General features: G+C 44.7%; 1 protein-coding gene and 2 pseudogenes across 1 annotated transcript; all 3 read right to left on the bottom strand.

The window, feature by feature from the left end:
* Positions 1-1127: 1127 nt before the first annotated feature.
* On the bottom strand, positions 1128-2968 carry LOC147983004 (uncharacterized; annotated as a pseudogene).
* A 10486-nt stretch (positions 2969-13454) lies between these two features.
* LOC125534761 (calnexin homolog) lies at positions 13455-16201 on the bottom strand (annotated as a pseudogene).
* Positions 15991-16967, bottom strand: LOC125534760 (uncharacterized). The gene has a single exon (XM_048697877.2). The coding sequence runs from the start codon at positions 16926-16928 to the stop codon at positions 16242-16244; it is 687 nt and encodes a 228-aa protein (XP_048553834.2). The 5' UTR covers positions 16929-16967; the 3' UTR covers positions 15991-16241.
* Between the last annotated feature and the right edge of the window lie 10534 nt (positions 16968-27501).

The following is a 27501-nucleotide window of genomic DNA, read 5'->3' as shown; positions in this document are numbered from 1 at the left end:
GAGCTGGGGGGAGCTGGACGTGCATGTGCATGGGATGGTGGGTCCGGGGGGGCACGGGCTGGTGCATGGGTGGGGGTGAAGCGGGCGGGGAGGGGCGCGCTGATTGGGCGCGCGGATCCGTGGGTGGCGGCAGGTGCAAGTGCGGGGCACAGATTGGGGAAGAGGGGCCCGGCGACGTGGAGGAAGGGCGGGGGGATCGGGGCGCGGGCGATCCCGAGGAAGGTTCGGGTGGATGCGGATAGGAGGGAAGGAGAGCGCGCGGTTCGGGGTGGATTTGGGGCCTAAGATTTTCTGTGGCCGGGCGTCGGGCGGGCTGTGGGGTGTCCGGAGTGGGACGATAGGGAAAAACGTTTTCGTCGAAGGTAACGTGACGGGAAATAATGACTTTGCGAGTGTCCAAGTCCAGACACCGATAGCCTTTGTGCTCCAAGGGATACCCGAGGGAGACACAACGAGAGGAGCGAGGGGCAAGTTTGTGGGGGCTAGTGGCGATGGTGTTAGGGAAACAGAGACAGCCAAAAACGCGCATGTGATCGTACGTGGGGTGTTTGCCGAGGAGACGGAAGTAAGGAGTCTCGGATGCAATGGCAGTGGAGGGTCTTCGGTTGAGAATGTATGTGGCGGTGTGGAGGGCTTCAACCCAAAAGGCAGGGGTAGTGTAGCATGTATGAGGAGGACATGAAGAATGTCATTCGTCGTACGAAGGAGGCGTTCGGCTTTTCCGTTTTGTGGAGATGTATGGGGCATGAGAGGCGAAGGGAGGCGCCATAACGGGAGAAGAGGTCGCGGAGGGAAGTGGTGAGGAACTCACCGCCGTTGTCGCATTGCATACATTGGATGGGGACATGAAACTGCGTGAGGACGTACGCGTGGAAACGATGGATGGCGTCGACGGTATCGGACTTGTGGCGTAAAGGGAAGGTCCACGAGTAGTGCGAGTAGTCATCTAGGATCACAAGATAATATTGAAAACCCAAAAAACTACAAACAAGGGAGGTCCATAAATCACAATGTATGAGCTGAAATGGTGCTATAGTAAATGATTTGGAATGGGAAAAAGGCAGCCGGGGCTGCTTGCCTAATTGGCATGCCGTACATAAGGTAGTGTGTGACATGCTGTTATTACATGTGGGAAGAAAAAAACGAGCTAAAGTGGAGATTGTCTTGTCACTAGGATGCCCCAAGCGTCAGTGCCATAAGTCGCTGCCGACCACCGTGAGAAGAGCTTGCACGCCGGAGTTGGTGAAGAATGGATAGAGGTCCCCATGGCTATTGGACCTCATGATGATCTTGAGGGTGGCTAGGTCCTTCACGGTAAAACCAAACGGGTCAAATTCTATACTGCAAGAGTTGTCAATAGTAAAACGACGTAGGTTTTGGATGACAGAGGGGGAAATAAGTACATCGTAGAGAGAGAAGGAAGATAGTTTGGTGGAGACGACGGCCGTCACGGGTAAGCGAGAACCGTTGCCAACTAATATGCCCGAAGAATGACGCAAAGATGGAGCAAAACACTGAGAGAGGGAGTCGGCCATACCAGTCACGTGGGAAGAGGCGCCGGTGTCAAGAATCCAGTCCGGACTGTCGCCGGCGTTCTGCTGCGTCGACAGGTTCTGAAGAGCGGCGTACAGCTGATGGTACTGTTCCCACGTCGGGCCAGCGGACGAAGGCGCTTGCACCACCGGGTAGGCCAGCTGGGGTGGTGGTGGACGCGGGCCCAGGACGCCGGCAGCGTTGGGCGCGGCCCAGGGGGCGCGAGGCTGGGGCGGGCCGTGAAGGAGAGCACCGTACGGGGCAAAATACCCGTGGAGTGGCGTGGTGGCGACGGGAGCAGGTGCAGGGGCGCCGCGCCCGGGCGGGGCACCGCCAGAGGAAGAAGAACCGCGCCCGCGGCCACGCCCGCGGCCTCCGGCGTCGCGATCGGCGGCGGGAGGGGTGGCACCTCGGCCGCGGTCGCTGGAGATGCCCGAGGATCCCGAGCCGGAGCCGATGGTGAGGGCGGTGGCGGTGGCCTCCGGGCGGCCGTCGAGTCGAGCGTGTTCGTTGGCGGAGATTTCCTCCATCAGCAGCCGGGAGCGCGCCTGCACAAACGTCGGGAAGGGCATCTGCATGGAAAGGAGAGTGGCCATGATCCGGAACTTGCTGTTGAGGCCGCGGATGAGCTGAAGGGTCAGCGCGCGGTCGGTGATGCGCTCGCCGACGTCGCCGAGGTCCGTGGCGAGGGACTTGAGACGCCGACAATACTCGGCGATGGAGAGATCCCCTGGACGAGGTTGCGGAATTCCGCACCGAGGATCACGGCACAGCCAGCTTGATTGTCGCGGAAGAGAAGGTGCAGCTACTGCCAAATGTCGAAGGCGGTGCTCTCCGGTGTGGCGATCACGTCCAGGAGATCGTCAGCGACGACCCCGTGGAACCAGAGGACGATCGTCAGGTCGTCGTTGCGCCACACGGCACTCTGGAGAAGCGGCTCGGCGGCGACGTCGAGGTGGTGCTGCACTTGATATTTGCAACAGACGACGTAAAAGATTTGACGCCATTTGGAGTAGTTACCCGATTCGAGCTCGAGCCGGTGGTGGAAGAAGTGGTTGACGGAGGGCGGCAGGCCGGCCGCAACGGAGGAGGAGCCGACGTCGGGCACGTCGGGACGAAGGGCCAGGGCGCTGCCAGAGCCGCCGGGCGAGAGTGGCTGGACGGGGACGCTCCCCGCCGTGCGAAGAACAGCCGCGGTGGTCACCGCGGGTGGCACGGCCGCCGGAGCAGACGAAGGAGGGGTGGCCTCGGGCATGGCCTGCTTGCCGCGGAGCACGTCGGGGGCAAGGCGCGCCTCGCGGGGTGCGGCCGGTGGAGCGGGGGGCGCCAAGGGTGCAGGCGGAGGCGCTGCAGCCAGAGGGAAGGGGGCGAAGGGGTTGCTCGCCGGCGTGTCGAGGTCGCCGCCGGAGCGCGTGCGGCGAAGGAACTGATGCATAGCGGAAGCGAAGGGGATAGGATCGGTTGCGTCTGATACCAAGTTAGGTTCAGTGAACTCTCGCACTGCTGTATTCCTTAGCCTCGTTGGGCTTATATGGTGTTACAGATGAGGAGTACAGAGGGGAAGGGAGAGAGTACAACGACGCTCCTGCATGGCAGGGCGTGCGGGGCGCACTTGGCGCATGACCTGCTCTAGGTAGTTGAGAACGTGGAGAAGTGGAAGAGGAGGCCGTTAGCCACCAGAGGGGCATGCTGGAGATGTTGTCGAACAAACAACACGGTTCCAAAAATACCGACCAACCAGAAACTAAAAAGATACTTTAGCAAAACCGCAGGGCGATAGAAAGGATCGTTACTTTGTTAAAAATGTACATGACTGGACCATATTATGCATCTGGACAGCAGGCAACTGATAAACAAATACATTTCAAAAATTAAATCATGAAAGAGGACATGACAGGGCAGATACTAATTCACACAAGCCACTGCATTATAACCCAACAAAATACCGAGCACAAACAATGGGATTTAATATCCAATTCAGGAAAACGTGCTAGCAGACGATCAAGTAATTCATTCATTTCTATTGGATCCATGAACTATTTTCAAAATCAACGAACTTTCTCTTAAGTCAACGAACTTTTATTAAAATTGATTAAATTTTATTCAAATCAATGAATATTTTTTCCCGAATCGATGAATTGTTTTTTCAGAATGATAGAATTTTTTTTAGTTTTTGAACTTTTCAAAAAAATTGATGAGCTTTTTTTCAAATTCGATGAATATTTTTCAAATTGCTCATCTTTTTTTAATATTGACGAACTTTATTTCTGGATCTTTACAAAAGAGTAGAGATAAGAAAATATAAGTTGTCAAAAATGTTAATTATATATTTGGGATATAGTAAACGTGTATATAAAAATTATTCTTGGTGTATAACAAAAATGTAGAAAGAAAAGAACAAAACCTGTAAAAATTGAAAAAGAAACACAAAAAAACAAAGAAAGCAAAAAACCAGTAAAACCCAAAAAAAAGAAAAAAATTAGACAAGAACGATAAAGACATGCTATCATTAACTACTAAACTGTACTTTGTTATTTTCATCGTACTGCAAATATTTCTTGGGCATCACCGATGAGCGGCGAGAAGAGATGCGTAATGAGATACCTGCAACTAGGTAGATATTTTTGTTGTCTAATAAATTAAAAACATCTTGAATACACTTAAAAAACCATCCCATCTTCATGTTTTTGCGCAACACCATTTATCATGTTATTTGTCATGTGACATCGTGAAAAATTTCAAGCGAATTACTCATGTCTTGGGAGTGTGTATGGGGTGACTTTTTCCCTCTCGTGCAACGCACGGGCATGTTAGCTATAATAATAAAGGGGCTATTATTTCTTGCTGTACGTCATGAAAATTGCCCCAAAGTTGTAAAATATTACCCACCAATGCCATCTATATAGGTGATAAAAATTGTTTCAGAGTCCCCCGCCTGGGCCGGCTCATGCAGTAGGCACCTCCTATACTGCGCTCTACCGAAATCACTAATTGAGGAGTACTTGTTCCAAAGATCAATTCCACCTCCTCAGGTTGAGATTGCGCCAATTTTCGCAAACTGAGGAGTTTTCCCTTTTTCCATAGATCTGTTTATTCAAAACGTTTTATCTCTAAAATCGTGTGTCCAAATGTTGAACCATTTTCATTGTTGGATCCCTCGCGTCGAGAACTTCAATAATAGATCTCATGTTAATAGGTTCTGACAAACTTTTTCTCATGAAAAAAAACGGACCAAAATAACGAACGCGAACTGGGAGCAAGTTTTTTCCTTTCTGGAAGCCGTTTTCAAGAGGCAAATCTGTGCCTCTCGCGGAAGAAAAAAAACAAGAGAGAACACGTTTTTTCCGTTTCTAATTTTTCTGTTTCTAAGAGGCACGGTCCTCTCGCAGAAGCGAAACCGTGCCTCTCATGAAAAAAAAAGAGAGAAACGCGTTTCTTTTGAGTTTCCGAGAGTGGGGGCCGTCCCTCTCGTGAAAGAAAAAAAAAGAAAAAAAACATTTTTTCCGTATCCGAGAGGCATGCCCGTGCCTCTCGCGAAAGAAAAAGAACGCATTTTTTGTGTAAAAAATACAAAAGAATTGTTGAAAGGCTAGAAAAGATAGGTGAAAACCCGAAAAAGAACCATCTAAAAAGCCAAAAACACATGCGGAAAAAAAAACAAGATCTGAAAGAAGCAGTGGCGTGCTCTCAACCCACTCCCAACCTCACCGGAGCTCCTGACACAATTCCGCCCTATAAGTTTGTGCAACGTTTTGTATAAAATAGCTGTGAAGCACTGGCTAACCGGCTAAAGGTGGTTCTACCTTTCATGATCTCTGAAGAACAAAGTGCTTTTGTCCCGGGGAGGTTGATAACCGACAATGTGTTGGTGGCGTATGAGTGTGTGCATGCTATAAGGAAAAGGAAGAGAAGGAAACCACTGTGTGCCGTGAAGTTAGATATGATGAAAGCATATGATCGAGTGGAATGGGATTTTTTGGAACGAATGCTACGGAAGTTTGGCTTCTCTAGTCACTAGACGAAGATGGTCATGAGGTGTGTCAGATCTGCTACGTTTTCTGTCAAGTTGAATGGTGGGCTCTCACACACATTTAGTCCTTCTCGAGGGCTCAGACAGGGAGACCCCCTCTCCCCTTATCTCTTCCTTTTTTGTGTTGAAGGATTTTCAGCGCTGCTCAAGAATGCGCAAAGTGAGAAAGAAATCAAGGGAGTATCTTTTGGGATGGAGGGGCCGACTGTTACACATCTCCTCTTCGCAGATGATAGCGTGGTATTTCTAGAGGGATCCAAAGAAAACTTCGAAGCTCTCCGAACCATTTTACATGAGTATGAAGTGGCATCGGGACAGAAAGTCAACCTCCAAAAATCTGCCATTTTCTATGGCAAGGGGAGTACGGAAGATATGAAACAGGAGGTGCAGCAGATTATTGGCATCTCAGTGGAGGCGCTAAGTGAGAGATACCTCGGGCTTCCGACAGTTGTTGGAAGATCAAAGGAAGGAACTTTCAAATATGTTAAGGAGAGTGCTAGAGGAAAAGTGGGCGGATGGAAGGGAAAAGGATTGTCCAAAACTGCAAGAGAGGTGCTTGTAAAATCAGGCCTCCAATCAACACCAACATTTACCATGAGCTGTTTCCAACTCACAAAGAAAATGTGCGGGAATCTGTCGTCTATCTCTTCAAACTTCTGGTGGGGTGAAACGAATGGTCAAAAAAAGGTGCATTGGATCGCCTGGGATAAGATGTGTACGAGGAAACATGAAGGGGGTCTTGGATTTCGAGACCCGAAGGCGTTCAACCAAGCTATGCTCGCAAAACAAGCTTGGAGGATGATGCAGGACCCGAACTCATTGTGTGCAAGGGTGTTGAAGGCTCGGTACTTTGTGGACGGCTCCATCCTTAATGCTACTTGTCCAGACGGGGGCTCCTTCACCTTTAGAAGTATCATACACGGCAGGAACCTCCTGTTGGATGGGCTGATATGGAGGATTGGAGATGGCACAAGTGTGAAAATTCACCATGATAACTGGATCCCGCGAAAAGGAAGCCTGAGGCCACTGGGCCAAAACTATGTACATGGGATAACATATGTCAGTGATCTTCTTAACGCGCACGGCAACGCTTGGGACCAAGCAAAGCTGCATTCTATGTTCCCCCCGAACGAGGTGGAGGATATCATGCAAATCACGATTGGAGGGCCGACAATGGATGATTATCTCGCATGGAATTTCACTAAAGATGGTGTCTTCACGGTGCGGTCGGCATACCACTTGCGGATGACCCAGAAACGACTAAAAACGGGCCGACCGGAAACATCATCTACCGTGGCGGACCACAAGTCGTGGGTGAGCTTATGGGACACCGTTGCTCCGGGAAAGGCTAAAACGCATATGTGGCGGCTCATTCGGAATGGGCTAGCCGTCGGAGCTGAACTTCAGAGGAGGAAGATCAAGGACGGGGTGCACTGTGTAGCATGTGGGAGGGAAGAGACCAACTATCACAGATTTTGGGGCTGTTTCCACTCAGCGAAGTTTTGGAAGATAATGCAATCGGAGTTGTGGGTGCCGGTGGCGATCCCGCCGAAGTCAGTTAGCCCCCAGACTGCATTATCAAAGTGGCTCTTGACCTGGTTTGCTGAGGCATCCGACGATGCAAAGGCTATCCAGGTACAAGGGGTCTATGCTTTGTGGCTAGCGCGGAACAATGCAAGGGGAGGTCAGAGAATTGAAGAAGTGGAAGCAATTGTGAAAAGGGTAAGGCACTTAATGGAGGAGTGGCCGTCCATTCACGGAAGAAAGAGCAGGCAAGCAACTCAGGGCCAACGGGAGAAGTGGCAACCACCAGATGATGGGTGGATTAAGGCAAATGTCGATGGTGCTCTGTCCAAAGTAGGGGAGATGGGAGGCGCTGGAGTTGTGTTCAGGAATCAGGAGGGGGCTTTTTTGGGAGGATCGTGCCATGCTTACCCTAGATGCAAGGACCCGGCAAGAGCAGAACTATATGCATGTAGAAGAGCAGCACAACTCGCAGCAGAGCTCAATATACAAAACCTTCACATTAAAATGGACTGCAAGGAGATCGTTTGCAAGCTGAGGAACAAGGAGAAGGATCTCTCTGAGCTGGGACCGATCATAGAGGAGGTTAAGCAGATCCTGGGTTCGAGAGAACGCTGGAAGATCACATGGGCTAGCCGATTTGCTAACGTTGCTGCACATCGGTTAGCTAGGCATGGAGCGGCAAATAACGTATGTAAGGTTTGGTTACATGAACCACCAGACTGCATTTTGTAGGTTGTATCAGACGAAATCCCTAGCTGGGAGCTTTAAATAAAGTTATGATGTGAGGTTCACAAAAAAAAGTGATTGTTGGGAGGCTCCTGAAGGAGCGTTTGCCAACTAGTTGGTTCCGCACTCTACCCGCTGGGATAAGACGCGGCGCGCCGCAACCTGTTTTTTAAATTTATTTTTTTCCTTTTTTTATACTTTTAGAACTTTGAAAAGGTTCCAAAAATAAAAAATGAGTATTTTGAAATAAAATATTTAATAAATCATAAAATGTTTGTGGATTCAAAAAAAATCGTGATTTTATTTAAAAAATTGCTTATTCAAAACATGTTCAAAACTTTGAAAATAAATGTTCAATAAATCTAAAAATATTCATGGTATTTTAAATAGTTCGTGTATTGAAATTTTAATAATATTGAACAAAATTTTACCAACTCAAAAAATGTTCATGATGGAAAAATATCCTAAAATTCGAAAATTCTTCGTGACTTACAAAATAGTTATTCATCCATAAAATGTTCGCTGATTCAAAACATGGTCTTGCATTTCAAATAATGTTCATTAAATCCAAAAAAATTGTTAAATCAAAAAAGTATTTGTATATTTTAAAAATTGTTCCACTAATTTCCAAAATAATTTTATGCCATTCTAGAAATGTTTCGCTGATTCAAGAAAATTGTTAACGTAAATGTTTGTAATTTTAGAAAACGTGTTTGCAAATACTATGAAATGTTTGTGAATTAAAAAATGTTCTTGATTTTAGAAAATGTTTGATAATTTGTAAACGTGTTCATGAATTTAATAAATATTCATGATTTCAAACATGTTCATGAGTTCAAAAAGGTATTAATAATTTCACGAAATTGATTGTAATAGTATATCTCAGTGATGCAGCGAAATGTGATGATGGCCATTGGAGATTATAATTTTTTTTCTCCCGTTACAAACGCACGGGCCTTTTACAGTCAGTTCCGAGAAATAATGCTTTTATGCACATGTTATCATTGAGTACTAAAGTGTACTTTCCTATTTTTAGTCCAATGCACTATTTGTTGGGTATGACTGGAGGAACGCAGGTGAATTGATATCAGCAACTAAGTTGATATTTCTGTTGCCTAAAATAAACTAGACACAGCTTCAGTACACTTGAAAAATCATTTTTTTTTCCCGATGTAGTTTCTCGTATGGCACCGTAAAAGATTTCATGTCATTTGTTGGGGTCGACGAGTGTGTGTGTGCGGTGCGATCTTTTTCTCCCGTTGCAACAGACGAGCGTGTTTGCTAGTACACCATAAAATACGCGTCTGAGAACCAATCTTACAGGTAACCAAACACCTAGATGAACTGAGCATATGAGCTCTGCGCTCAGTTTGGCACTTTGAGTGCCCTCTCAGCAATTTTTGACTAGGCACTTTAGTGACTAGAACAGCGTATATATACTTTCAGCCAATATGACTAGCCTGCTGAATCAAAATATGGGATACATCAATCATTTCACAGATAATTTAGCACGGCCAGGAAGGGTTCGAATGTGAGGACAGATCCAAGTAGTCAGCAGAAAGAACATCATCTCATCACCTGTATCGTATCAGTGGAATATGAGGAGCAATTATGCAGCAGCAAGAACCTCACAAGATCTCTCAGCTGGCTGAACAAGGACATGAAATGCAAGTTACACGGAGTTCCCTAAAACAGGGATTTACCTGGAAAGAAGAAAGCATGCTGGCGTTTCTGCGCCCACAACCTGCATTTGCGAAAACTGTGTTAACTTTTCAGCTTCAGCAACATTTCATTTAGATATACTCCCTCCGTCCCAAAATAAGGTTGAGACACTTATTTTGGGACGGATGGAGTAGTTGCTAAAGTAGCAGCATGAGCTATTAAAGTTATTTTTACTAGTAACACATGGATATTTCCGCAGAAACTAGGAGGAAGACGGTATATACTTACACAATGCCCGTGCCTGCAGGGGCAAATGCCTTGAAGGACATTCCTCTTTGGTCGTGAGGCTATGGTACATTCCAGTCAGTTGCAGATTTGCAACAGATATCTATTATAAAACACATTCCCATTAGGATGAACCTATTGGTTACATACCACGGCATTGTTTTGAAGGATCAAACTGCCCGTGATGATGGTAACCTGAGCCATGGAGAGCACATAAAATTAACTTTAGTTACTGCAATAGACAGAACGAGTTTGTCCAAAATAAAAGAGGAAACTGTAACTCCTAAGCGGTGGCCAAACACTACTGCCGATTCTAATAAGTAGCATAACTGTAATCTATGATTTATGTACTAGGTCAATCTTCAAACTTTAGCCAACAAGGATTTTAAAATGGGATCAAAGAATACCCACACAGATTAATTTTTATGACTGATGCAGTATTCAGAACAACCGATAATCCAGGTCCTCACAGGTACGTCATATAGGGGTAGGCAAATAGAACAGATATGGCAAAACCTACCAGGTCAATCACAATATTTCAGGCATACAGACCCACAGCACGGTCAATCACAATATTTCAGGCATACAAACCTAGAAGATTAGATAGGTCCAATAACTTCAACTTTAATGATGGGTGGGTACATAAATAGGTGATACACAAGAAGGCTGGCACCTAAGATTGAGAAGGTAGGATACTGTTAATGTTGTTATCGCAAAAACTGGTGTGCAAAGTACTAAAGAACTGGCAACAATGAAGGTGGATTAAGCACATAATTGGAAGAGTTTATACAGCTTCAGGGGTATGCTGGCTATGGATAACAATTGTTTTCCAGTCCACAAGTCCCAACCAGCTTAAATTTATCAACACATGATATGTGTTTCCCAAAGGGAACCAACATCAAAAGTCTGCAAAACTGCATGCCTGCCTAGAAAATCTGTATTACGGGTATTCAAACTTGGGTTTTCCAAATTGTCTTGATGCATGAGTTGTACCAGCACAAAAAAGAGTTCATTTTCAGTGTAAAATCCACTACTTGTGGTTTTCTTCAAACCACCATGAAAGAGATTAATCTAATAGAGTCGGACTGGCTGAATCGAATTGGTCCAAATTAATCAGATGATTGATGCCCTGTCTAACTGAATTGGGTAAATATCTGTGCAGACATGACTTCGGTCATAAAGAAAAGACAATTTTGTGTAATGGTTTATGATGGTGGCCTGCACATAAAGTAAAGGGCGTCCACAATCGTTCCCATTAAAAAATTGAAAACACTGTCGAAAGCACATACAGAAAGCAACCTGCAATTGCAAGTGTTTGACCTACAGCTTCAGATAACAAAAAAACGAGTTGACGTTTATGCGGAACAGGCATTGTATTAGCTACCAGAAATCAAGAGAAACTTGTTTGTCACCAAATATATGATAAATACGACAAATATAAGTCATATGTTAGCACAACAAGTAGAGCCCATTTATGAATTGGAACAAGTCTCCAGAGTTTGCTCTTGTGATCGCCAATACAAGCTATCCTCCTCTAGTCTCTACTCTAAGCTGAACTCCTGACCCGGATAGCCACTACTAATTATGAATCATTCTCTACTTCCTGAAGTCTTGATTCTAACAAAAATTTGCACAACAAATTATTTTTTATGTCAAAAAAAAAGTTGTTCTAGATCTTCACGACGTGCTAAAAATTGACATTCCTCCTAGCACGTATCTGGCTAGTTGTGAAACTGGCAAAACCATACAGGGACCTTACTGAGAGATAGAAACTATAGACGATAAATATCCTTAAACAAACTCTTCACTGTAAAGAATAATTCCACAAGTTGGTACATCGGATCCGAATTGCTAGGTCTATCTAAGAAAAAAGGTTATAGTAATTCAGAAATTGATCTGGCTTCCTATATACTTCTGTAACTTTAGAATCACATCCATGATGCCTACATAACTGATGTTGATTTTGTCAAATCAGTTGTGAGCCCTTACTATAATATTTTTGTTTACCTGTAAATGCAGAGAGAAGTACCTGCTAACAAATAAAACATTTCAGAAGCAGCATCAATCTATAAAGTTATGCTTTCCCTTAAACATGAATTGTCTAGAATACACCAAATAGTTTACTAAAATAATAGAGAAATAACTTTCACGGGTGTCACTTTGGCAAGATACATGAAAGCAGGCTCCTCAAAAATTCAAAAGGCTGATGGGTTGATTAGTAAGCAAGCACAGAGCCACAGCGAGACATGCACAAATATTCAGAGGCATCGATGAAAGGCAAAGCATTATACAAGATGGACAAACAGTACTCCAAGATCTGAAAAATAGGATTTGTGCTGACAGTGCTTGCAATCAAAATCATCCGAATGGGAGATATGAGAACAGCCCATCATATCTCGACACATTCTTGCTGACAGTGCTTAAGTTACAGAGGACTGTGGATGTGAGAGACTGACCAGACTTGCTGCCAGTGAGAGGTGCATGGAGACGGAACATAAACCTTTCATCCAAAAAAAGGCTTCCTACAATACACAAATCAGAGTTTAAAACCGAAATTAACTCAAAAAATCGCTCACATCTAAGGAGATAGAGGGGGCAGCGCACCGCCTTTGGTGTGGGTGATGTTGGAGGAGGACGCAGACCACAAATTAGATTTTCTAGTTCACGCTATATCTATGTTTGTACACGCTCGAGGTCGATCCAACGTTGTTGTAAGCCGTGGTTGTTAATGGAGGGCCTACCCTGCGTTACCATTAGCCCACCCATACCTTCGAGGCCGAAAAGGAAGTTGTCCACTGGCTGGGCACTTGGCCGGCGCGGCGTCCGTCCATGGTTCAGTCGCTGGGCAAAGCATCCTTCCAGGAGCCAGCAGACAAACATAGGCCACAAACTCATGCCTTCCATCTGCCGAAGCGGCGAACGAAGCAGGGTTCGACACAGGCCACCAAGGACAGTTGCAGGGGCGGAGGAGGAGGGAAGGCAGCGCGCAGCAGCGGCAGAGGCGGACGAGAAGAGGACGTGTCGTGGACAGACGACCGTGCCAAAGGGGCTGACCACACGCAGAGATCGAGGGGAGGCGGCAGAGGTGCCGTGGACCGGCGACCGTGCCAGAGGGGCGGACCACACACAGAGATCGGGGAGGTGGCGGGCACCGCCCGCAGAGTCGGAAGAGGAGGGTAGGTGCCGCGGACCGGCGACCTGCCAGAGGGGCGGACCACACAAAGAGATTGCTTCCTATCCACCGCACTCCATACTATTGCCAGGGAAGAAGATTGGTCCTTTATTTACGAAGAGAGAGAGGAAACGGAAAGGATGCTGGTGGCAGGACGATTGGGCTTCTGTTTGCGGTTGGACACCACTGAGCTTCGGTGGTAATTTAGGACTGGAAACAGAGCAACCACATGCAAGTCTAGATGCTAATAAAATTAGCTAAATGAGAAAATAATTGATGATGTGGCAAGTTGCTGAGGTGGATAGGCTGCATGTGAAGAGAAATAGGATAGTGGGGATGAACTATTTAGGTATTATAGATTGCGCAAACATACATGTCCTTTGGCAATGAAAGCTGTAAACAAGTTTCTTTTGTCAAGCTAGCAGACATTAAAACAGCAGGGACTCGAACATGATTACGCCATTGGGCCAAAGGATCCAAACTGTTTGAACAAAAACATTTGCTCTGTAAAAAATCGCACTACAATTTGCACGATTTGGTACTGACCATGTCAAAACTACCAATCTGTACACCCAACCATGACAATTGTAAAAAAAATCCCATACGCGGGGCGCGGGGGGGGGGGGGGGGGGGGGGGGGGGGGGGGGAGGGAGGAAAGGAGTGGTGTTTACCTGCAGGCGTAGCTCCGGGTGAAGGTAAATCTGTTTCCTTCTTGATAGGACCTTTACCACTAGCAGCTGAGTCTGCGGATATGTTGTCATGTTGATAAGATGATCAAAATGAGTTACAGTCAGTCGTTTGTTCAGGTTTTAGGCAATACTGTAATATCAAGTGTGGAAAGAATAACGTACCACTAGCTCCTTGCCACCAAAAAGAGTTTTGAAAGGGTTCTGAAGAGTACAGTCACAACGATGACAATAACTGAGGCCAAAATCGAAATTAGAATGTTTGGCTGTGTCTCTCCCTTCTCAATCACATCCCTGGAAACAAAGAGAAATTAGATGTCATTTTCAGAAGACACCAAACTGTTTGAACACAGGATATAAGAAAGGATCTTGAGCCCTACAATGATCTTGGTCCTGTATGGTTCCAACAACGGGATGTCTGCAACCTTGTACAAAATGTCGAAGATCCTCTGCAGTGTGCATACCAAATCGGTCAGTGATAACATGCAAGCATTGTTTTTAAGGCGGTAAGGCGACCTAAGGCGCTGGGGGGCGCCTTATCGCCTAGGCGACGCCTAAGCGCCTAAGGCGGGCATATTTGTAAGGCGCTGGGGGGGCGCCTTATCGCCTAAGCGTCCAAGGCAGGACGCCTTAAAAACAATGCATGCAAGCAGTGATACAATGAAGGATTTAATAAAAATAATTGCTGGAGATATGGAACAAAACATGAATCTGACAATGTCAAGAAAGGTTGTTGCTTCACTGAAGGGATGTCAAACATTTAATGTATGGAAAACATCAGAAGAATGAATTACCTGGAAGCCCTTATGATGCACCTGCTGCAGCCTCCTCAGCCTTCTGCTTTTCCTTCTCAACATCAAACTTTGGCTTCCATGTCTTCTCCAGGATAGATGTGGCTACCTTCTCATCATCGGCAATAAGAATGTTCTCAAACAGGATGCCATCATGCATTGTCCAGATCTCAATTCAGATAGCGGCAATTGGATCAAAGTCAGGCTTGTCAAGCTCAATGTAGTACTCAAGGTTGGGGATTTCTTGGGGCTTCCAGCTTCCCTTGTAGTTGGGGTTGTCAATCAAGGGGGCATGCCACTTGCCCTTGTAGGCAGGGTTATCCTTCATTGGCTTCTTCCATTTACCACATCCAGGTGCCTTTTTGCACTTGGGGTTGGTTGTCCATCTTTGGTGCCTCCCATTCGCCATCCTCCTCATCATCCCAGTCCTATCAGGACTAGCAGCCTCTGGATCATCAATTTCCTCAGGCTCATCAACTAACCATCCTTCTGGCTTGGTGGCCTTCTCATCCACAATTTCGATTGGGGCATTCTCATCCCAGTCATCAGGCTTCACGGCATCTGGATCAGGGATTTTAGCTCTCTCATCCCAGTCATCTGGCTTCTTGTCAGGGTCAGGAATAGTCTTTGATGGAATAAGTGCTGGCTCAAAATCGTTAGCGGAGACAAAAGTTTGCTTTGCGCTTCTCCTCCTCGTTATCCGGCTTCTACGACCATGAACATGGCATTGCTGCGTTTAAACATGAATGAACTATATGGCAAGAGGCTAAGTTTGACGCAGCAATGCCAATTCAGTAGGAAGAAAAACAGGGCATGAACATGAATGAACTAAATGGCAAGAGTTGCAAAGAACATGATTTTAACACCTATAGCAATCTACTAATCGCTGTACTCACAAATCAACATTGCATTCGTACCATAAGAATCCCGGCCAAAAAATCAAGTCTAAGGTTGCAGAGCCATAAATCAGCTAGTAATGTTAGGTAGTGAAGAGCGAGACGCTGCACTTTGCGTCGATCATATGTTGTGCTAGCAGGGAACGGTTCATAAAGGAACAATTTTAATTAACTCAATGCAGAATCATGGGGATATTGATATAATTACCCCAATGCAGACAGTTGCTATATTTTCTCAATGTTGCAAATGCAGTTCATCTACAAAAATCACATAACATAAAAGGCAAGAAGACAATACAAAGTCAATTCTCCTCCCAAAACATGTTGCATGTACTCTCAAAACATACAATCGTCTCACAGCCTTAGCAGATCAGATTCAGAGTCAGAAACGCAACCACCCGCTAAACCCATCAAATAAAACAAGCAAGCAAATACCTTTGTACTCTTCCTTGCTGGAGATGACCCAGCCCCCCGTCAAAGCAAAGGACTAGTGGAACAACTGCAAAACCCACGCAGAACATCACAAATCTCACCCAAAATTTAGTCAGAGAGATCAATCACAAAACAAAGCCTCGATATGCAGATTTATAGAATGGTAACTCTGTTTCCTTCTCGATAGGACCTTTAGCACAAGCAGCTGAGTCGATCAAAATGAGTTGGACTGTACAGACAAATTTCATCATGATATCACAAAACAAAACCTCGATATGCAGATTTATAGAATGGTCAAGATCTTGTGTCCCCAGGAAAAACATACATAAAGGGCAAATGATGGGACATATGTCCAGTCTTAGTAACCCCAGCCAAGATTGACAGAAAATAGCTTCCCAACAAAGTTCATAAGTCTAATAACTTATCCCTGACAGAAAACAAAGGTTCACCCGATACACCATATACTACATGGTTACAACATACACTACACAGCACTCATCTCTACTGGCCGGTGGCGTCGATCTTCTTCAGGAGATCTTCTTTCACACACTCCATCTCCTTGTCCACATAGACGCAGGCGGGGCTCTTGGTTCCCTGCCCTCCACCAAACCCCATGACCGAGAAGGACACGAGAGCCAGTGCCAAGCCTGACGAAAGGACAAGTCCACATACTTCGATGGAGGTCCTCACAAGATCGACCGAGGCGTCATACTTGGGCTCGGAGATGTCTTTGTTTATCTCTTTAACGGTGGTGGTGATGGGGGTAATTTTGTTGTCGGTGAGTTTGAATCGATCGGTCCGGTCGGCCTTCACCCGGTGGATCTCGGAGCGGACCTTGTCAACGGTGGACTGCGAACAGAGGCGGCGCGGGGTGAAGTGGGCGCGGGGTGGAGTGCGCCTGAGGATGGGGAGACGGGCGGTGGCGCTGGGGATGGGGGCGCCGGGGCGGTGGAGGGCGGTAGCGGTGCAGATGGGGACGCCGGAAGGGTGGAGGGCGGCGACGCGGGCAGTGGCGGTGGAGATGGGGGCGCCGGGGCGGTGGAGGAGGGCGGCGACGGCCGGGCGGTGGTGGTGGGCGGCGACGGCCGGGCGGTGGTGGTGGGCGGCGACGGCCGGGCGGTGGTGGAGGGCGGCGACGGCCGGGCGGTGGTGGTGGGCGGCGGCGGCGGCCCGGCGAATAGCCTCCATGGCGGTGGGGGAGAACTGGAAACCCTAACAAGTGGCGCACTCGACTGATCTAGGAGGAGGGGCGGCCCTTTTATTTCGCGGCCGGGAGGGATCGCCACCGTCCGATCAGATCAGATCAGATCGTCCAGCATGCTTTGGCTGGCTCGGTCCACGATCAACTCTTTGGGCTGAAAAAAAAAACTTGTCTAACCAAACTGGTGTTGGACACTCGTTTTCATCACAAATCTTATACATAAATTAGTAGAATGTCCGTGCGTTGCCACGGGCCTTTAGCTTTTTTCTGATTGTATGATATTGCCTTGGGATCTTGTCGATGGATTTTTTCTGAACATCAACACAATCCATCTCTACCTCTTTTATACTCTGCAAAAGTAAACAGAAGTACACCTTTTGTATTATCATGTACAACATATATATACAAGGAATAACAATTATCTGTATGCATCTCATTGTGTAAAACTCGATGAGTTTTGAGTCTACTCGATCGTAGGTACGTCCATGACTTTGTCAATCAACATTTTTATGCCATATGTTTTTATCTCTAACCTATAAAAGTGAACATATAAACATATATTAAAAAATATAAAAGACAAAGTGTCATCTCATCCTACCATTGCTTGGCATCTTTTCTAAACTTTATAATATCTATGAAAAAGTCCTCACATACTCCGAGAGATGATGGCGTATTGTATATCTGAATGGAAAATGAGACGGTTATCACTACCTCGAAGGATGATGGCATATTGAATTTCTTATTTGCGATTAATGAAAGATGCATGTTGTTTTATGGCAAGTTTATCTCTCCTTATTCTTCAACCTCAACAAATATAATGTTTTTATGCCAAGAAGAAACATAAAGAGAAACACTCATTCATTAAACTTCTCCCAATTAATTGTGGTATACCCACTTGTTTTCTACCAAATAATAATGTGGGCATCCAAATTCTAATAAGATAACGGTGTGCTGATATATAGAGTAAAAAAGGACATAAAACGATGGTAGTTAAATAAACATTCTCTCATGACCATCATGCCACCCTGAGAGAACCTTCCTCTCTGCCGCATGCCTCCGCTCTCAATCTAGCGCATGACTTTGACTTCCCAACAAACTTGCATTTGGAAATGGCAGTGAAATTACAAGTCTTGAGTTATTCGTCTCTGGCCATGCTATATGATGCTTAATGCATGTGCATTGCCATGGAATAAACAAAACTGCAGACCCAAATGTATGTCGTTCACGATGGCATAAGGTTCCATTTACATAGGGACACATACCACTACTTAATTTGTTTTTATCTGTGACAATCATCATGTCTCCTTACAAACCAACTCCTTGTAAATAAGGCAACCCTTCCAACCCTTGACTTCCTCACATCACACGCTTGCTCTACCATCATTTTAGCTTCAAAAGTCTTGTCATTTCGTGAAATATGATACTGTGTTGTATTCTGATTTTAAAATGAAATATGCCTCACTTGTCATCAGAGATGTCTTATTTACAAGATGCCTATAGTGCAATAACAGTATTGTTCTCTCTTATTATTCGCCGGCAAGAAAGATAATATTTCTGTGCTTGCAGGAAACATGAAGGAAAAAAAAGCATTGCATTCTACTTCAGTTCAATTTCTAAAATTTTGTTTAGTGTTATACATACCCAAGACTAGAACTCTTGGATGATTACATTAGATGAGTTAATTAATTAACTATGTTTTCCAACCTCAGGTGCAACCTTGCCAGCAACATGTTGGCGGTTCCTCTGTTTTTCTTGTTGCTGCTCCAAGCCGCAACACCTCATGTCGTCATCATCTCTGCAGGGCCACCGCTCCAACCTGTCCCCTGTTGCAGCCCCACCACTCGTTGTCGATGCACTCCAACCCAAGGACCTCCGAGATGGAGGTCGCCTCGCAGCCTAGCGACGAGGTAACTCATCTTCCTTGTGCGTCCTTCGCCCACTGTGCACCCTGCTGCCCTCGACTTCCTTCCTCACAGGCATGCTACCCCAACTTTTATTTTGATTTTTAGTTTAACTTGTGTGTTCTTTTCTGTGCATTATGCTTTAAATGTGCAGAGTCCTGAGGCAAAATGATACATTTTAGTTTGCTTTGCCGCAAGGGCATTGCTGAAACTTAACTTCTGTCTAAACCTATAACCATCCATTTCGAAAACAGATGCTACTTTACTTTGCATGGATCCTGAATAAACACCATAGGGATGGCTAAACTTATTTGCTCTAGTCATCCCTGGTGCCCTTGCTGAATAAACACCACCAAAAATAGAAAGCAAATAGCTTCTGTCTAAACTTATTTGCTCTAGTCGCCATTCCCTCCGGCGACACCGGCTCCTCCACCCCCATTGCAGTGCTCTAGACGTCATCCTGGAATAGCAAGGATGACTTGGTAGTCACTAGGATTCCCTGCAGTGGCCAAATCGCGCTGCTCGTGATCTCCGCCTCCATCAGCTCCACTTCGCCAGAGCAATCAGTCCAGAGGAGGAGGTGTAGCCGGTCCACCCGATCTCCGACGTCTTATTCCACCTCCAAAAAAATTCTTTTTGATTTCTATTCTTCATCACAGGTTCACTTCTATTACCTCGGTGCAAAAAGTGCCAAAAAGATCAGTCCGGACTTACTAAATGTCCATATTGTACATAGTATTTGCATAGTCTTAAATTTCTGGAAAACAAGCTTCCATACAAAGAAGGTTCAGTACAAGAAAAATGGGTCAATCAGTTCATCCATATGCAAACCCTCATAACGAAACCTACCACTAGAGTTCCTTCCACGACGCCTCGACCTCCTGTTCATCCATGGATTCTTGCCATCCAATACACGATTGGTGAGAAACACCTTCGTCCTCCTCCTCTCCTACTCTTCAGTTCACATACTGCCATCCATGATGGCCATTTTTCTTGCAATCTAGATTTTGATCCAACTGAAAGTTCAGGAGTTCTTCGGGGGACTGCTCATAGATGCAAAAAAGAGACATAGAGAGAGAGATGCAAAAAAGACATATATATGGAGAGAGGCTACTACAGTTCACTTGGGGGATGCTTTGTTGTGCAGGATTTTGGGGGTGCCTAGTCTGGCAAGGGTTTTCAAGTATAACATGTGTGATAGTGGCAATTTTCAAAAACTTTAATAGTTCAAGTACATAAGAAAACATAAGTCCACTCTGTAAAAACAAAAGTAGACGCAGAAAGTTCAGTTTTCCTATATACGATTGGTAATGCCGATGTGTTCCTTTGTGGTTTAGATTTCGGCAGTAAACTATGCAAACAATTTAAAAGTACTCAAGTCCAACTTGCAAACCAGTAGCAGTCCTATAGTGCAACATGCATCAAATTCAAGAAAATAGCAAACCTGACTTGAAGCAAATTCGCATTTGGTTGTTAATTTCATAGCTCATCGTTTCTAATATAAGCCAATGCTTCTATTCTAATCTAGTTTTTTATTTTGTAGATCACCTTTTCTAATATAATGTTAAAAGTCAACTAGATGAAAAAATCAGTGTGTTAGCGATCAGTACTAGTGCTCATCAGTATGGCAAGCAGCAGTATTGATTAGTATGACTTACACAAATACCAGTACTGATTAGTACTTTCTTAATGTTAAAGATGAGCAGTAAAAGATACAAGTTGCAGTTCCAGGGCAACCTGTCTTGGATCCTTTTCAGATTCAGGTAATAAATGTTTGGTAATCTTATATACTTGCATCAGTTCAGACTCGCGGATACAATAAGTTGAGGGAAAACCCATACAAAAGTTCAAAGTTGAGAAACAGGGGTTCTTTGTTTCAATGTTTGCTAGTGTATGCAGATTGGTTTGCATGAATTTCATAGTTGGATGGCTACTAATCTCTATAAAACCTTGGAAGCGGTGCTTGCATTACTAGTCCAACCATACTAGGTAAAACTGAATGTACGTAGCCAGTTCAATAACATCATCTCCTTGTGCAAAAAGTAGTTAAAAAGGTCAAACTGACATCTGCTTCAGAATGTCGCACAAAAAAATATTTATCTGTATTTGTCTTTTTCATGTTGAATTATTTGAAGTAAAACAAAAATAGCTCACTTTTGTGACTTTCATCATTTGAAAATCTACATGCCTGCAGTTCGAGGACGGACACCCCAGGTTCTCAAGCAGCACAGTTATCGCACAAAGTCGAACTTGCTGCTGCACCATCTTCACCAAGTCATACTTGCAGAAGCCAGGGGATCCACAAATCGTTGGGAGCTGTCCAAGTCGAGCTATGACCGCAGTCCAAGTGTTACTGCGACCACCATCTTCACCAAGCGCTGCACCCATTGAGCACCCACACAGTGAGAACGCCATCTCATTTTTCTTTGGACATTTTCTTTATGATTCATGCTCGTTGATGGATCAACTACTATTCACTTAGTTTGAACTCTCTGAACTGTGGATGGGGCTCGCGCGCTAGCGCCACTGCCGGCCCCGTATAGCTAAGTCCTTGGCCCACTGCACGCCATGCTGCCCACGACCTCCCTCTCACAGGCATGCTACACCAACTTTTATTTTGATTCTCAGTTCAAGTTGTGTGTTCTTTTCGTTGCATTGTGCTTTAAATGTGCAAAATCTTGAGGAAATCCTAAAATATTATGTGTGCAATAAAGGTAATTAAGTGCCTTTAGAAATTCTGACAGTCCATCCCAGACTAAGCAAACAGTACATGCTAGTGTTGGTTTTTTAAGAGATTTAGTATTAGTTGATCAACATTTTGATGCTTTTTCACTATGTCTGTACTTCGTTATAGTTAAGCATTGATCCATTTCTCCGCTGCAAGTAAATAATGATCTTGCACTTCATAATAATGCCCTCCCCCTCTGTTTCTCTTCCTCTCTAAATCCCCTTTCTGTCACTAATTTATTTTCTCCCTGAATGCAACACGAGGGAGGCTGGAGCGACTACAGATCGATGACAAGAGCCACTTCAGTTCTGTTGTTCGTGTATTGGAAGTACGTATCCTCTATCCGGGCAGGAGATAGAGGTGATTTCTCCCCTAATGCAACCTATTTTGTAAGTAGCCTGAGACCCATCATGTCCTATATACAGATTCAGAGTTTAACACATCAATGGAAGTTTGTTCTGAAAACTGAAATTGTTCGGGATGTACTGATAGATTAGTTGTTAATTATTGTAGTGTTTCGTTCTTGCAGAATAAAAATAAGATGTATGGCTTACTTCTTGGCCCAGCTGAGAGAACCCTCATGTTGAAAAGTATAAAGAAGTTTTGAAGCAATTCCTAGTGTCTTTAGAAGCATTCATGGTTAAAAGCAACGACAATCTCCTCCGTTCAAGTTGAGCACTGGTCATCGTCCAAGTTGAGCGCTAGATGCCGTCCAACTTCAAAGAGGATTGTATGCAAGTACAGAAGTTTGTTTCAGTGAGAAAAAATGCAGGTTTTTGGACAATGTTCTGTATGTTTGATTTGCTCAACCTTAGAACTTGGAGATATCCACTCTATTTTTCTATGAGGAAGGCACACATGAGATCATGTGCAATGGTTATCCCCCTATTTTGTTTCTTCAAATGTGTATTTTGTTTCTTATAATGTGTTGTTCCCCTGTTCGATGAGGTAACAAAGAAAAATAGTGAAAATATCATTCCAGACTTGTACGGTAGAAAGTGTGGAGAAGAAAACAGAAGTTTTAAAACAAGGGAATGGTAAAAAAATATAAGTCCGTTCAACTATATAAACCATGCAGGTATGATGGCGATGACGCCTTCAATAAGGATGAGAAGGAAAATTTAAAACTAAAACAAAAAGAGTTTCAAGTGATTATTTTTTGAGAAGTACAAACTCTCTAGTACCATAAGTTTGAATATTATTGTGCAAAAGGTACAAAAAATGAATGCCTAGAAGAAAAGAACACTTACTGCTAGAAAGAAAATAGCTTGTGAAAGTTTAGATCATAAAAAGGTCAAGTTGCAGAAAGAATGAAGTGCAGAACTTTGATGCAAAAGAAAAATTAGAAGTTCAAGAAGAAAACACATAAAATATTTTCTTTTATATTTAGTACAAAGTTGAGACACTTATTTTGGGATGGAGGGAGTATAAAGTAGTTTTGAAGTAATTCCCAGTGTCTTTAGAAGCATTCATGGTTAAAAGGCAACGACAACGTCCTCCGTTCGAGTTGAGCACTGGTCATCGTCCAAGATGAGCAGTAGGTGTCGTCCAGGTTCAAAGAGGGTTGTATGCAAGTACATAAGTTTGCTTTAGTGAGAAAAATGCGGGGTTTTGACAATATTCTGTATGATTCATTTTTATTCAGCTTTAGAACTTGGCGATATTCAGTCTATTTTTCTATGATGAAGGCACACATGAAGTCCTATGCAATGGTTACCCCCCTAGTGCTTCAAAGATTCGTATTTTGTCCTCAGAATCAGTACAACGAAATGACAGTATCAGTACAAACGCTCGAATTAATCAGTTCAACAATACTAACACGATGGCGTGATGAACTGCTAAAAATAATTATATCCTCCTCATAAAAATACAATCAGCCCCCTAGGAACAGAGGGTCCATGACATGCTATCCATACCGAGGGTGAACTTCACAAAAAAATTCATAGCAAAAACATCGCTAGCTAGCGACAGGCACACAAGAAAGAGGTCAGAGACAAGGAACTATACCTTTTCTGAAGGAAGCTTGCTCAAACTCAGCATTCTCGTTGTTAAATCTTTCACTCTATAATAGGCAATTCTCAGCTTCTTTTTTTTTTACCAGAAAATTCATTCTATTACTAAACCCGCGCAGCGATCTCGCTGGCGACTAGCACTGAAACACAGTCTGGAGCCTGCTCGATCCATGAAAGATCAACACCTCTTGCCCTGAAGCCAAACACGACTAGTTCATGGGCTGCCTTATTACAGTCCCTTTTACAAAAATTGAAACTAAATGACTCAAAGTTTGCATGACATACACTACGCATCTCGTGTAACAGGACGCCAATCGTGGCCCGGTCATAATCATCAGAGTTCAGAGCTTGGACAAGGACCCTGGAGTCAGATTCGGGTACCACTCTGTGTAGGCCAAATTCAGCACTCGCTTCTGCTGCCCTCAAACCTGTCATCGTCTCAGCATGCAGAGGTCCCGATATGTGCTGCATATATCCATCTGGCCGCCAAGAAATCACCTTGATCTGAACGAAAAACACACCCCCAGGCTCCCTGTCCAGTATCCGCATAAAAGGCGGCATCAAAGTTAACTTTGACAAAGTCAGCAGGTGGCCGCTGCCAAATTTCCTTTAACTGATTAGTGGCTTGCTTGAGCTGAACAACAGCCTGCCTGAAGTCCTGAATATGTTGACGGAAATGGGTAGCACATCAGCGCACTTGCCCCTAGACATACATTGACAAGTACTCAGAGAATACCACAGAACTATAGACAGTGGAGGTAGAGAGCAAAAGGGCGTACACTCAAACATATATCTTTACAACAAACTGCAGTTTTTCAACAAGATTTTTTAGTAACGGGGGATCCAACTGAAGCACACCACCCTTTTTTCCTACAAACATAAGTAAAATGAACCTCAAGAGCAAATCACTAGCGGACTGCATTTGCACTTCCATTTATCTTCACAAAAAGCACAAAATAGTGAAGTGCAGTAGACGACGACATGAACATCTCATAGTTGTGCTTGTAGGAGGCCATTGGGGGAGAACGGTCGGTGGCGCCGGGTGGACAGGGTCGTTGGCACCACACGGGCTGAGGAACGGCCAGAACAGAGCTCCGCCAGCCACCCGGCCATGGGCTTGGTATCGGGAGTCTCCGAGGTCACGCGCCCGACCAGAACGGAGCTCCGCGGGCCACACGGTCACGGGTTCAGAATCGGGAGGCTCTGCGGTCGCGTGCCCGCCAGAACAGAGCTCCACCGGTCACCCGGCCATGGACTCGAAATCAGGAACTGGGGCAGCCGCTCCACTTGCTTGGGAAAGGCGGGGAGGAGGGGGAGGGGGCGTACGAGCATGAAATCGTTCGAGCAGCCAGGGATCTTAGGCGCGTTGACGTCCTACGATGTCGCTACCAGCGGCCGCCCCCGCGAGCGCCGCCTCCGTCGCCCATCGCCGCACCTAGGATGGGGTCGGGGTTGCCGGGAGGGAGGCTGGAGGGTGGAGGGATTGGCCGCGAGCAGCTCCGTGGCCGACGAAACGGGGAGAGAGAGCGGAGGGAGCTCTTATTTACTCTTTTAATAAAACCCATCGGTTCAACGAAATGACGCCAACAGTACAACAGCTCAAATTAGATGTTTCGGAAGCGGGATGAACTCCTAGCACCAGCTCGCATGCGAGCAATTCAAGAGGAATTGGCGGCATTCTTTCTTGACCACGTGATCGCTGAAGACGGAGAATACTATATGGACCATGAGTACGCATGTTAGGATATTATATTTGTAAGAGATAATTATTGTATATATGTAGCCGGTAGTGTCGGATAGATATACGAGAACTTGTTGTTCGACCAATCTCTCGGAGAAGGAGAGGTGGTCGATATCACTTCTCTCTGTATGCATATATGTCCATGACGATCTTCAGTTTCCTTCGTTTGCTTACTAGCTAGCTAGCGTGTCTAGTCCTCTCTGTACGTATGTATAGTATGTAGCGTCCACCAAGCACGGACATAAGAGAGGACACTTCTCTCTATTAATTATAGCTAGCTAACACAATATATGAAACACCTAAATTAACCCCCCAAAATCCCCCAACCCCCCCCCCCCTTTAAAAAAAAACAAAAACCCCAGCAACAGAAATGCTGACGCGTGGATGCCTATTGGTCCCGGTTGGTGCCACCAACCGGGACCAAAGGCCCTCCTGCCTGGGCTCCGCTCACAGGCCACGTGGAGGCCCATCTGTCCCGGTTCTGGATTGAACCAGGACTAAAGGGACAGGGCATTAGTACCGACCCTTTAGTCCCGGTTCAGGAACCGGGACAAAAGGCCCTTACGAACCGGGACAATAGGCCCTTTTTCTACTAGTGGTTGTGAAGAATTCTATTAACTTTTAGTTCAAAAGAAACTGCCATAATGTTTAGAGTTCTTTTGTGATGTTGCATGGTGTTCTCATTTTTGCCTTCTGGCATCCTTTCTTAATTCCAAGTTCAAGGAGTCACTTGATGCTATTGACGAAAAAGCAATTTTGTTACGGTTCCTCTGACTTATAGTAAACCAAAAGGACTAAAACATTATCAGTCGGCAGTTGTTGAATTTGTAAGATTGATGTTGCCGTGTTTACCACCTTTTTTGGTGACTACACTATAAATTCTTGAGATATAGTGCAATAGTTGATAGTTTGTCTTATAATCGTAGTTGCTGCAGCATCAGAGAATGATTTACTTCTCTGGCCAGCTCTGCTTCTCTGATTTCAGAATATATGTTGTTATAAGTTTGTCATGTGCTTGCTTCAACGATCGGTGTCCACATGGTGTTCAGTACAAGATTAACACTGGCAATTAGAGGTTACTTTGACCACTATACTATGTTGCTGTTACAGAAGAAGACCATGGCCACTGGAGGACTATATGAACAAGACTCGCCAGGTCCTGCATCATCAACTAACAACCAACTCCAAACAATTACTCAGGCTAGCTCTCTTTCTATAACTAACCCATTTTACAATTTCTCTCCTTTCCCAGGTAAAGATAGTATAATCAGTTTGGTTAATAAGTAGCACGTTCCATATGAAACTTACTGGAGCAGATAGTTTACACGATATACCTTGGTACTCCAGCTATTTTGTTTAGTTGGTAAATAAAGAGTATGTTTGTTTCATCCAAAGTAGATAAACTGTGTACCTGTGATCCTATATAGGCATAGTAGCCAATTGTGTATAAACCAGGTGTGTTCATATGTATAAAAGACATCCATGTTTTCGTAGTCCCTTTACCCTACTTACTTTATCTACAATCATTAGTTATTTAAACCCTCAGCTGAAACTGTTGTCTTATATTACTGAAAGTTGCAGAATATCCCAACAAAAGTCAGAATTCCTTATAATAAGATAATCAATGCATCTGATGCTGACAATTCCAGGAATTCCAGAGCCTGAGTATCGACAAAATCTACGCCGCAGCTCTTTTCAATACATCTATGGTACCGCTCGAAGATAGACCTCTAATTATGAATTTCCTTCCTTGCTGTCATCATCTTGTTGTGCACTAACAGTTTGTTTAAAATCCTATGTTATTCAGATGAAATGTGGTGGTTTAGATGAAATTTCATCGAAAGCTTTCTTCGTCATTAATATAGTGGTCCTAATTTGTTCTTATGTCTCTAGGTGTCCTCATTTCGGGATAGTATGTCCGACAACAGGAGATTCTACATATTTTCTCCCACAAAGACATTTAATTTGAAGACATATTCGAAAGATGACTGTGTGTTTGTGGTCGAGGCCTTGATCTTGGCCAGGAGTGTTTATTTGCTCAGGTCGCTTAGTGGAAGAATAACTTTTGTGCAGAGTGACATTTCTATTTTGATAGCAAGGATTCAAAATCGGATAGAGGCTTTAAACGAGAGTCTTATACAGGATTGAGAATAGGTTATTCTTTCGTACTTTTCATGC

Source organism: Triticum urartu, chromosome 2A, assembly GCF_056163025.1.
Source record: "Triticum urartu cultivar PI428250 chromosome 2A, HENAU_Tu73, whole genome shotgun sequence".
Taxonomy (NCBI): domain Eukaryota; kingdom Viridiplantae; phylum Streptophyta; class Magnoliopsida; order Poales; family Poaceae; genus Triticum; species Triticum urartu.
The sequence above is the reverse complement of the archived record's forward strand: the minus strand, read 5'-3'. Positions and strand labels throughout refer to the sequence as shown.